Source organism: Euphorbia lathyris, chromosome 7 (genome assembly GCF_963576675.1).
Source record: "Euphorbia lathyris chromosome 7, ddEupLath1.1, whole genome shotgun sequence".
Lineage (NCBI taxonomy): Eukaryota > Viridiplantae > Streptophyta > Magnoliopsida > Malpighiales > Euphorbiaceae > Euphorbia > Euphorbia lathyris.
The window spans coordinates 33,166,542-33,179,671 of NC_088916.1; the positions used below are offsets into that span (position 1 = coordinate 33,166,542).

At 35.0% G+C, this 13,130-nt stretch overlaps 2 protein-coding genes across 3 annotated transcripts; one reads left to right on the forward strand and one right to left on the reverse strand.

Moving 5' to 3' along the window:
* Positions 1-83: 83 nt before the first annotated feature.
* LOC136234746 (small RNA degrading nuclease 5) lies at positions 84-8,905 on the forward strand. Its single transcript, XM_066024219.1, has 14 exons — positions 84-266; positions 475-531; positions 614-679; positions 1,640-1,773; positions 1,864-1,976; positions 2,819-2,947; positions 3,048-3,118; positions 4,311-4,370; positions 6,702-6,757; positions 7,389-7,449; positions 7,556-7,823; positions 7,911-8,092; positions 8,162-8,457; positions 8,577-8,905. Exons 1-14 carry the CDS (start codon positions 165-167, stop codon positions 8,698-8,700), a joined length of 1,719 nt encoding a protein of 572 aa, XP_065880291.1. The 5' UTR covers positions 84-164; the 3' UTR covers positions 8,701-8,905.
* Positions 8,906-9,689: 784 nt separating this feature from the next.
* On the reverse strand, positions 9,690-12,662 carry LOC136235531 (scarecrow-like protein 1). Of its 2 annotated transcripts, none has more exons than XM_066025245.1 (2): positions 12,448-12,662; positions 9,690-11,713 (listed from the first exon to the last, which is right to left on the reverse strand). In XM_066025245.1, exon 2 carries the CDS (start codon positions 11,656-11,658, stop codon positions 9,925-9,927), a length of 1,734 nt encoding a protein of 577 aa, XP_065881317.1. In that variant the 5' UTR covers positions 11,659-11,713; positions 12,448-12,662; the 3' UTR covers positions 9,690-9,924. The 2 variants fall into 2 exon arrangements, with proteins under 2 accessions (XP_065881317.1, XP_065881318.1); XM_066025246.1 differs by having other exon boundaries at positions 12,453-12,661.
* Between the last annotated feature and the right edge of the window lie 468 nt (positions 12,663-13,130).

The window sequence follows — 13,130 nt, forward strand, 5'->3', positions numbered from 1 at the left end:
TAGGGCTGAACCATGTACTAATAGGCCCAGCCCATTTCCAAGCCCAGCCTAATTTAGTGACATAAATTTCGAGGGTTTCTTTTCTGCAACTGCAAGTCTACAAGGCTTCGTCTTGTACCATTTATTTCTCCTCTCTGGGCTGAAACAGAGGAAGAGAAAGGAGAATGCCGTCTCCAGAACTTGAAACTGAAGCTCTAGCTTCAAAGGAGGAGAAATCTAATGGTGATAGCAGCATCCGCAATTACTATGATATCTATGGACCACAAGTACTTTTTTCTCTCTTAAAATATGCATTTTCCAATTATCGTTATTTTTGATTGGAGTAAAGGAAGCTGAATTAAAACATGGATTCTGGATGGTTGGCTTTTTATGTTAAACCCTGAAAGGAGCTGAAAACCCTACACGATGTTTCATTTTTTAATTCAATGGTTGCTTTTCTTTTTTCGAACTTTTGTCCTATATATTTCCTTGCAGGCAAAAGCTGAAGTTGTTTTTAAGACGCCAGAAGCTAACATAACGTTAAATTTAGAAGTAAGTTTCACCTTTATGTCTATTTCTTATTAATAGAAAACTACAAAAGCAATATGAAAGTAATTTTTTTTATTTGAAACAGGACGTGCAAGGGCTTGTAACCTGGGTTCTTGCTGAAGGTTTGATGCCATCATGGGTTTTTATTAAGGTATAGAGCACTTTCCTTTTGTATCTTATTTTTAGTTATCAGTTAGATTTATGAGTTAGACCATGTCTTATATTATCTGAATTTCTTTAATATGGTAAAAGATCTTTAAACTAAGGCTTAATGCTCCTCCAGCTCCTTAACTTGTCCAAATTGGTCATTTTACCCCCAACTCATCGAATATCCTATTTACCCCTTAACTGCATAAAAGTGGTATTTCTTATTGTGGTGAAACGACTGATCTGAAGGTATGCTATTGACCGAATTTGACACGTTGCATTTGAGAAGTCAGACTTCAAGCGCGTCCCTTACACCGGTCAATTCTAACCTTCGAGAATGAAAATGGAGGGGTGAGAAATGCCACTTTTATGGAGTTAAGGGGGTAAATAGGACATTCGATGAGTTGGGGGGTAATTGGACCAGTTGAAGGGGTGAGAAATACCACTTTTATGGAGTTAAGGGGGGTAAATAAGACATTCGATGAGTTGAGGGGGTAAAAAGACCAATTTGGACAAGTTAAAGGGGCTGGAGGAGCATTAGGCCTTAAACTAAATTGCTGAACCAAAAACAGGTAAAACATTTTTTAGCTTAATTAGCACATTGGGAACTTTATTCTGGTTGAGGAAATTAGAAGAGATGAAACAAAGAGGGATTTAAGTTCTTTTGTCATTCTTTTAGCCATATGGCCAATCCTCTTTCTGAGCAATGTCCAACTTTGGCAACGAACTAATGTTTGAAAGATAGATTTGAAATACAATATTACTTTGGTTTATCATGTGTTTATTAATATATGGAGTTCTTTCCGGCTGCCATCTACATATTTTTGTATAGAAATATACCAAAAGATATGTGTCTGCTGCATATGGTTCCCTTCCTACCTTCATATCCATTCAGAATTGACTTCCAGTCCTATTGTTCAAATTTATAATCTGAATAAACGTCACAAATTCTGCTTTTTTGTAGAACAAGCCTCTCATTCCAAAGGTGGTTATGCTATTTATCCCTGGCCTGGATGCAGCATTATACTTGTCCAGACCCAAGTTGCTTGCTAGTCTTAAAGAATGTTGTGGAAATCCAAGGGCACTTTTAGCTCTTAGGTTGGTGATGCTTTTGCTTTCTTGTCCGTTATTTTGTTTTCTGTGCTTTACTATACATCCATATGGATTATGGTTTTCGTTTTTGGCTAGCTGTGTATCAGATGGAATGCAAACCATTGATGCACTTCTAACATGCAAGACAAAAAGGAAAAGAGATGGACTTGATTCTGGTTCTAGGAAATCTATCCAGACATGTGAACAAGGTTTCATCTATTTCCAAAAAATTAGTTTTCTTATATCAATCGTTACTACAAATTTTTATAGGGTGATTTCTAGCATAACTTGTGTAAGTAGAAAAGCAAGCCCGAAGCATTCAAAGATGAGAATTTGTACCTTTACAAGTGTTTCTGTAATCTTCCTGACACAAAAGTAAGGTGTATGAATGTTTGCATGCTAATTCAAAGAGTTGTTGCTCTGCTTATTAATAACCTTGACATGGCTAGATTCCTCTGTTTGGGTTTGGTTATTTGATTTGATTTTTGAGAATATACGCCAAATCATCAGGCCAATGTAGACATTTGATGTTCAATGATAGTGGGAATTACTAAGTTGGTGATCAACTTCCTCCCTTCAAAGGCAAGTATACATATTGGTGAAACCTCTTGCAGGAGGATTGATTTAACGTCTGGAGCTCTATTGTTTAGAAAATCACCAATGAGATAGGACTACATCTGTATTATAATGAAATTTTTAAAATTTGGTTGGTCCTTTTCTTTTCACATGAAAATCTTTTTGGTATAGATATTCCCCTTCTATTGCTGGATTTTACAGTTGCAAGGTGTTAATTGAAGTGGTGTGGTTTGTTTAGATGCAAATTATGAAATAGCAATTCTTTATAGACATTGTTGGTCATGGTATTAATATGCTTTTTAGTTTGTGGCTTTTTTTCTAACTTTTATGTCTATATGTCTCAGCTTTTATCGACATTCTATATAAACTTTTAATCAGTTCTTATTTAAAGGATGATTTCATGGGTGGTGTATGTGACACAAAATTGACCTCTTGTTGGATTCAAAAGGTAACATAAACTTATTTCACTGTTCAGGGGAAAAAAATTCTAACACTGCAGATTTATCAGCAGTTCAACACATGAAAGATTTACCTTTCCCACCTACATATTACACACTGACAGCTAAACAACTGGAAGAAAATGTTTATCGTATCAATCAACCAGGTGATATGAGTAACTGATGTTTTGAGTTCCCTTATTTTGTAATGTTTATTAATTACTGAAACAGTCAACAGTTCCATGATTTGTTATTGATTTCATGTAGGTTTTCTTTCCACTCTTCCTGCACCGTCAGGTTCTTCATCCTATGATATGCTGGCACTTGATTGTGAAATGGTATGCTGTCATTATGACTTGGATATAATAGGCATGTGGACTCTGCATTAAGTTTAAACTTGCATAACTTTTGTAGTTGAATAGACATTTCAAAGATGTCATGGTAGTTGCATTTTTCTCTGATCCATCAGTTGGGTCATTCACTTCAATTTCAGATGAGCTTTGAACCGCTGCTTACCCAAGTTGTAATTTAACCCCAACTTGAGGGCCATTAGTATGCAATGTTTTATCTTTGAGTTTCACTTCGAAACTAGAAAATTTGCAATGATAGATGATAGTATAAGTTGGGAGTTTCTCTAGGACATTAATTGAAACTGTTCAACTATTACACTATTTTATTTGCCATTGAATTATTCATTATTCAATATTCCTTAGGAGATATCTATGGAATCAACTGAACAACATAATCTGTCATATTCTAACGACTCGAGCATTCTTGCAATCTCTGTAGTCTGTGCTTTTTGGATGGCAAATGATGACTGATAACTGTTTTCTCTGTTCCTAGTTCTGTCATGGTGTTTACTTGGCTGTTCTTGCTTCCCCAAGTTTTTTTTTTAAGACATTTTAGATTTCACTTTTTTGAATTTTAATTATGCATGAAAACAAAGGATATGTCAACGGAAAGTTACCTTCCCCAGCTGCAACAGATGCTTGAACTTATTATGTATCTGCTACCTCTAATTATTTAGCGGCTGTCACTTTCGACTTTTGTGATCTTTTCTCGGAATTAAATTATGATGGGCATGTTTCCTTTTCCATCAAATGAATGCTGCATAAAGAAACCTCTTTTACGGTGTCACATCCAAGCATGTACTAGATCACACATTATTTCCCGATGATTAAGAACCTTGCTTTGAAGTAGTCCGGTATGATGTTGATAAACTAAAATTATGTTAGGTATAATTTGATTATTATTTGGAAGACTTTAGCTCTTGAAACGGATTTCAAAAGCAAAGTTGTTTCTTTCATGCACACACCTCTACTCGAGAATCAGTCAGAAAGAATACGTTATTCATATCCCTCAAATAATGATGTCAAGGAGGAATGTCTGTCAATCAGTGGATGAAACCGTTTGAAGATCTTTTGTTTGTTTCTTTTCTAGGTTATTAGTTCAGTTTTTGTTGTTCATGATGCTTATAGATTGTGGTGCATAGCTGGTTTTTGATGCTCTGCTTTTTGTTTATTTTGATAGTGTATCACAAATGAGGGATTTGAGTTGACAAGAGCAACATTAGTGGATATTGATGGAAAGGTATGTTGAATAAATATTTATTCTTGTTATGTTGAAATAGGAATTTGAATTCTTTTAGATTTCTTGTGCACAGGCCTCTTGCAACAGGCCTACACTTGAAGGACCCTATATGTGCCAATTTCTATATCTGGCCTTGCAGAGGCAAGCAACGTGATGTGAACAAATTTCGTTATACAATTTATCCTTGAATTGGGAAATAAAATGAATTGAATTCTAATAAGGAAATTCAATTCTTTTCTTGTAAAGAATTGGTTCCAAACATACTATTAGGCCCTGTCATAGTTGTTAAAGGCGCTCCTCGGCTAAGGCTCCAGCCTTAGCGCCTCTGGAGCCCAAAGGCGGGCGCGGTCAGTCAGGCGCGCGCCTTAGTGCGCCTTAAGCCAGGCGCAAGGCGCGCGCTACCTTAGGGTATTTTAGGGTATTTTAGGGTTGAGGGTAGGTACTTAGGGTTTTGAGGGTATTTTAAGGTTAAGGTATTTTAGGGTCTTTTAAGTTCAGAAAATAAAAGAAAAGCATGGATAGACAAAGATCGACAGTTTTTACTTCACATATCGCAACAGTTAACTCATTCATGCCTTAGTAGTTAACTAGAACTTAACTCATGCATTTTATGGTTTTATTGTTGTTATTTGACTATTTGTGATTATTTGTGACTAGTATTATGAATTTATGATATTTTTTTTGTGTGCGCCTCGGGTCGCTCGGGCGCGCGCCTTAAGTTGCACCTTGCGCCTTGCGCCAAGGCTCGAGGACCCCCCTTGCGCCTTAGTGCGCCTTGCGCCTTTAATAACACTGGGCCTGTTTGGTATGCCGTAATGAACGTCGTAATGGAATGGAATGCCCATTACAATGGAAGCTCATTACTATGTTTGGATTAAGCATATTGTCTTTGTTGTAACAGAATCACAAGTACATCACTCAATTTTTCTTTACAAATTTATGTAATGAGCATTACATAAAGAATAAGCATGAATCCTTATTACGAAAACACGAAAAATGAAAAAACACAAAAAATATGGATCTTGCAATAGACTAAGACCCTGTTCTTTTTTATTGAAATTAAGTAAACCGAACTGAATGCTACTAAACTGAAATTATATTATTAGACTTTAAAAATAGCAATAATTAAAATTAAAATCTTATAATAATAATAATGATTCTAATAATAATAATAATAAATAATTATAATTATAATAAATAATGATAAATTACTGAACTGAAGAATGCTACTGAACTGAAATTACTGATACTGAAATTAAGTGACAAAAACAGGGCCTAAGATGCAATCCAATCAATGAAAACATAAACAAAAATTAAATTAATAACTAACATTCTTTACATCCACAAACAAACATTATGCATGCATCTATATTCTTTGAATTATTATCGTTTGACCATTTTTATAGTAGCTGCGAAAGTAAACAAAAATCAAATTAATAACCACATTCGTAAACAAAAATGAAATTAATAACCGCATTCTTTACATTTAACTAAACAAACATAAACATTGTAATAGTCTATTGAATTCTAAACATTGTTCTAAAATTTATGTGAAATGATAAAAGTTTACATCTGAAATTCGACAAAATACATAGGATAGTAATGAAATTGATATTCAAACAAATATTTACATCTACCATGAGGAGAACTATTATCAACAACCTGAAAAAGTATTTCGTACGGTTGGAAAGAAATTCGTAATTCCTATTCTCATCTTTCAATCTAACATTTTTCACAGTTCTTTTTTTGTGATTTTTTTTTGTTTATTGCATTTTTTTCACATTTTTCGCGTTTTCCGTTTTTCACGTTTTTCTCATTTTTCATGTTTTCATTTTTCCATTGATTTTAATTGTGCAAATAAAATTTTATGATTACATTTAACTAAACAATTATAACTTATAAGTATTGTAATGGTAATTACATTTCTATCAGTTTTTTTAATTTGTCAATCAAACATGGTAACATCGTTACATTACAAGTTTAATTGCATTACAACTTTTATTACATTGCATTTAGTAGAAGATTTATTTTTGCATACTAAAGTTTGCAATATTGTGATGAAAGAGAAGGATTATGGTGTTTTTTCTTATTTTTATTCTGTATTCTTTTCCAAATTGTTTCAATTATGTTTGCCATTCATTTTTACAGAATTTTGTTTTAACAAATGAGATATAATTGGAATTTGGTTATTTGGAAATATTTATGACATGTTTGAAGGTCCAAATTTTACTACAAGTTACAGCTTTTTCTAAGTTCCTGGTTAACTCTTGGCATCCCGAATTATTTTTGTTTAGTTCCAAAATTTGTACAAGTTGTGCTGATCTTTTGCAGGTGGTACTGGATAAATTGGTTAAACCAGTAAATGCTATTACTGACTACAATACCAGGTAATTCAATGAATAAACGCAACTAAAACTTTGTTTTCCTTGATCTATGTAGAGTGCTGAAGACATTTATTATGATATTTATAATAAAATGGATTACTGTTTCACCTTTCATTTTGTCGGGGGGAACAAAAACTAAGTGCTTGCTTGGATGGAGGTTTTGGAAGGGTTAATAAGGGAATGGCTAATGCTATCCCTCATTTGGGAGGAAGATTATTAGAAGCGTAAGTTTTTGTAAGGGTCTACAACCCTCCAATTTCCTTCAATTTTCAACACTTCATATTAGAGTGTTTAGAAGGGAATGCACCATTCCCTTGAACATCATTCCATTCCTTTCCTTCAATGAACCTTCCCTCACTCCGTCCAAGCAGGCTCTAAGCAGTAAACTTAGTAAAATTGACCATGATTACAATGTGGTTGTTGAATTGTTATGGTAATACTTCAGGTTCTATGTTTTGAATATGGGATATTTTTCTTTTGTATTTTGTTTCATAATTTCAGTATGGATCGAGACACTTTCTTGATGTCCAAACCATATTGACCAATCTCTCCAGTTTTCGTCCGCTTTCTTTTTGTGCAAATTTAAATGGAATTTGTTATTTATTTATTTATTAGTACTAAATTGATCATGTAGATTTAGTGGAATCACATTTGAGATGTTGGACGGGGTTACTACAAGCATCAAAGATGTTCAGGTTTGCTAGAAATCCCTTTAGTTTTATGTACCATTTTTCTTAAATACTGCTTCACTAATTAGTTTTTTTGTTTAGTTATTTACTTACAGTTGCTTATCTTATTCAGGAAGATTTTTTGAAGCTGGTTCACAAAGAGACCATCCTGGTTGGCCACTCCTTGGAAAATGATTTATTAGCCCTAAAGATCTCTCATGAATTGGTAATTGATACTGCAGTATTGTACAAGCACCCAAGAGGTGGATCTTATAAAACTGCTCTTAGAGTTCTTTCCAAGAAATTTCTTTCTAGAGAGATACAGCAGTCAGGGGCTGGGCATGATAGTATTGAAGACGCAAGGGCAGCTATGGAACTGGCCCTCTTAAAGATAAAAAATGGTAATTGAGTCTTTAATTAATACCATTTTCTTTATGGGAATATAGTTAATGTTTATCAGTGCCTGGATACGCCTGTCTCTTCTGCAGGACCTGATTTTGGCTCTCCTCCATCAATGATACGAAGAAAGCTCCTTACCATTTTGAATGAGTCTGGTAAAACATCCTCTGTTATTGATGATGTTTCCATAGTGAAGCGTTATAGTTGTGAGTCATCGCATGCATTTCCTGTGTCTTCTGATGCTGAAGCTCTGTCGAAAGCCATTAAAGAGGTAGAAATTGTGTTCAAGTCATAAAAATGTAAATATACAATATACTTATTTACATACTGGTGGTTGTAGGTGAAGAATGATAGGGTACACTTCTTATGGACCCAGCTATCGGAGTTGAGTTCATATTTGAAGAAGCAAGCAGATGATGAGGGGATATTTAATGCAAAACTTGCAGAGATGATATCATTGCTTACATGTGAAAAGAAGTCTGCTAACAGAAAAGGCATCAGATGTAGGATGACATCAGAACTAAAGGAAATCCTAACTAGGATGGATGCTAGGGTCGGTAGTCTATACTCTGCATTGCCCACAAACACAATGCTCATAATTTGCACTGGACATGGAGATACAGCAATTGTCCGAAGGTTTGCATTTGTTGTAGATTGGAATATCTGTTCCATTAATGTTGAATGTTTTAAAATTCTTTCATGTTACTGAAATCTCAATTTGATGTTTTTTTGGCATTTCTTTCAATGGGATGAAGATTGAGAAAGATGCTTGCAGAGAATCGAGAGGACATGATATGCCGGGAGAAGATTGTAAAGGTCTTGGAAGAGCTTCAGGCTCAAGCTGAAGTAGCTTTGTGTTTTGTAGGTGTGAAGAAGTAACATGTGCCCGATATATATAGATATTCTGCATGACCTTGTGATGCCAATTTTTGTATAATTTCTTGCAATTTTGGTGTAAAATAGTGTTCTTAGGCAAAGAAAGAAATGTTGTAAATTTAAGAACGCAAGTATTAGAAGAGCTACTCTATTCTCATGTTAGTGAAGGTTACTCTGTGATGGCATGATAGTCTCATCCAGTTTCTAATTACCAAAAGGTATCTCATTTTTCAAAGGAATAAGGTATCAAAATACTGTCAAGGTTTTTGGGTTTGGGTTGGGAAAGTGATAGTGCTAATTTCATCCCATGTCCAAAACTATACAATTTCAGTTTCAATGTTTATCAAATGGTCAAATTAAAGCTCTCAGTAACAGAAATTTACACATCAAATGTTGGTACAGCTAACCTATCTACACTTAGAATCCAACATCTGATGTTGGTGGAAGTATGATGCGGTGACTAGGTAGAGGGGTTGGCGGGTACCAACATTTTACGTGTCAACTTTTGTTAATTAGACCTTTAGTTGTCCATGAATGTAGATGTTCAATTAGTTGTTACCCATTTGGTACCATATTCGGTTAGAAAACGGAATAAATTCTCAAATTTAGACTGTTTCTTGATAGATCAAAATATAGAATAGAGCGGAAATTGAAAATGTCTCAAAATCTTAAATCTAGATTGTTTCTTGATAGAACAATATAAAATAAACCGGAAAAGGTGAACTTCACCTTTTGAGTAAATGCTCTAATAGGTTTTTCAGATGGTAATTATCCATCAAAAAACGTAACAGCAGTAGGTTTCTCCATTTCCACGATTTTGGTACCTCAAGTTGTAAATTGTGCAAAAAGTTCAAGTTTTCCAGTGGCATGCCAAGTTAGTTTAGTGTTCTTGGACACCACAAAAACATATGGAGCTGGCACAATACTCTGTTTCTTGCAAAATTCTAGTTTTCTTCACATCTTTCCACAAGGAAAAATGACAATCCACAGAATTTGAGAGAAAACACGAGAGCAATTCAGACATTTAAATTGACAATGTTGGATAATTAGCCACTCTCCTACATTAATCTGCTTTGCGTACTCATTTCCAAGTACTTATTTTAAGCTAATAAAGATCATACATACATACACATAAGCATGCATCTTAATTCCACACAAACATAAATACAACAAAGCAAAAGTTGAATTTATGCAGGATGCTGCTTCTGAATGATACTCTTTAAGTGGTCACCTCCAGGCCGAAGCCACAATCAAATTTTTGTCTTCCCATCCGAATAGGAGCGCATCCATATCCTCCTTCAACTTGTATCTATCACAGTACTGTTTTATGGTTTTCCGAATCATATCCAAGACATTAGGACCCATCGAACAAGAAGTGAACCCAGCCATCATCATTCTAGCTCTCCATTTACCTGCAACCTCATATCTTTCAATCCTTGCATCTCCCTCGCATGCTACTATGTTTACTATGTCTCGTGCCAGGCATTGCCTTTCAACATTCATCCTGTCCTGACTTTCCCTAGGGAGAGTTGCATCCAGAGACTCAAACACAGCAGAGTAATAATTGTATGCTTCGACAAACCTAGTCAAGAAGGGGGCAGTATTAGTGTTCACATCTTGTTCAACAACAGTTACGAGTTTTGGGTTAAGGCTCTTAATCATTCGGAGAAGCTGGTCTCGCTCATTTACTGTTGATACACTCTCATCAGGCATGTGGTGGAGTTGGAAAGCAAAATTTACAACAAGTGCTTCCCCGGGTTTGCAGCCAAGCATTGATGGACTAACAAGTGAAGTCTTGGAGGCCACTGCATGAAACTTAAATGGCACCTTAAGCATTTCTGCTAGCTTCTCAAGCCTTTGCCCGATGATCTGCAGCCCGTCTCTAGGCCGTTGAACTGACTCGGGATCATCAACGCCAGTTAATCTCAAGTATGGTAGCTTACCCGGAAGATTTGCAAGTGCTTGTATCAGTGTTATGTATTGATTCCCTTGGTTTATGTCAAAATCAATTAAATGAACTCTCTTTTCGCCTTTAAACGCCTCAATCATTGCCCCATTTGCTGCCATGAATCCGAATTTAAAACATGGGCAAATCTCGAAAAGAATTTGCATAGCTGCAAGCCTATCAGAAGAAGGGGGCTCCTTGCACTTCAGAGATCTGTACAGATATTTTCCAGAGGAAGCCATGCGAGCCACAAGACCTTCAACCATGTAGGCTGCAATCCTCTGCAGAGGTTCTCCTTGAATTGAAACCATCTGGCGAAGTTCATTGATCAAAGCTTCGGCCACCTCAAAATTAGCTTGTGCAATAGCATTAGCACAATCAAAAAGCAACCTTTTTGGAGTCCGAGGAGATAATTTTGATACTTCTTTATCACTACCAATGCTACTTAGGTTAGAATCCGAAGATGTTGACTCCTTTGGCGAGTTCTGAAGCATTGCGCTCTGGATCGGTTCAGACCACTCTCCATCCATTTCCATACTTTGACTATGGATAATCATGTCATCCTCATCGATATCCTCACTATCTTCAAATAGCGCTCTCTCAAGTTCTTGAAGCTTCTTTGTCATATCATCTGCATCATAGTCCACCAAATCCGGGCTTTGAACTTCAGAATAATCTAATTCAGAACTGAGCTGGTACATAGCCTGGTGTCTCATTGAAGCAAAAGTGTTGTGCGGATCTTGGACCACAGAAGATCCAGACACATCTTGCCCATGAAATGAATGACCAGAAACACTTGAGCTAGATGGCTGTACTAATTCTTCTGTCGGAGAATCAATGAAGTACTTCTCATAACTCTCGTTCAAGTAAGCATCAGTGGTATACATGGTCATCCGCTTATCAGGCCCGAACACCTGAGCAGACAAGCCAGAATCTTTGTGGCCGCCATTCAGTGAGTACAGCTTATGATTTCGGTGTGGCGTAGCAGAAAGCTCCACAGGTCTAATCAATGACATGATTTATGTAGTTCAATTGAGCTCGAGAGTGATGCTTGTTTCAAATGAGTCCAACCTGCAACAGTCACATTTTAGTTGGCAAGGGAAGTTGTCAAACATAGAAACCACCAATTAACATATGCAGATCTATATATGAAGAACAAAAGAGAACATATCAAGAACTAGTCTTTGATTTCGGAAGGGAATAATTCATATTTATCTTATAAAGCCAAAATTCGAGTGCTCTACTCCAAGGATGCCAAAGAGTAGAAATTTCTTCAGTCCTCTTTCAATCAACTTAGAACACAACAGTACCACTGTAATCAAGGTCTATTATCTTGATCATATAGCCCTAAATCTTTGGACTGTTTATGATCAGGCATTAAAATATCAGCAATAAATTGTAATTTCTGGTAAATTCCAAATAGGTATGAACAAATTCTCCTACACATATTACAAAAAAAAAGCATAAATCATAACTTTTACCCATCTTCAGAGAATCGTCTAATTTGATACCGTTACATAGAAACTTCAATTACAGAAACAGTAGTGTGACAAGTAGAAAGTTCTGTAATCAGATTAAAAAACCATAACTTGAATTGATAACAGAAAACAATAATAAAACTCTAGGAAAGGAGAACTTTTTATGGTCAATCAGCCCTAAAATCGGAAATAGAAGAGTCAGAAAAAACGTAGCAAATATCTCAAGAAAGAAAGGCATATATGAAAAGGAGAAATTCAAACAGAAAACAATCAAGCAAAGTTTTCAACAATAAGAAGACATGGAAAGAAAAGAAGATATGCACGCACCGCACCTGAAGGAGAAAGAACTCAAAGGAAAGAGCTAATCAAGCAATTCAATAGATAAGCAGATGCTCATAAGATTGGGTTTGAAGAAAAGGAAGAAGAAAGAAAGAGAGATTTCAGCTTTGACTATAAACAGCAGTAATCAAAAGAAAAGAGAAGAAGAAAGTAAACAACCCCCCTTTATTCCATTTTACCAATTAAAATAACCTCTGGATATTGTAAGGTTAGGTTGGTTGAAAGACAAGAATATCTAAATAATCAAAACAAATAGGGACAAGGTACTGTTAGACCACCCACAATGGGTGATACAAAATAATTGTATCATATAAAAAAAAACCCACTTTTTTTCAAAAAAAAAAAAAAAAAAATCTAATACACTCAACTACCTCTTCATTAAATCAATTTGTATCACTTTTTACATAGGACCCATTTGTCATAAAACTCTTACACATTCCAAATAAATTATTATTTCTTTCCACCAAACAATTAATCTAATTATTTCATCACTCAATCTAAATAATTCCATTAATATATATATATATATATTAGTTAAAAAAATAAATATCAATTATATCTATAATTATTTTGAACCGAAATAGTTAATTAAAAAATATAATTAATTACAAAAATAAAAAATATCACAAAAGATAATATTTTATTCAAATAAAACACGAGAATACGAAACG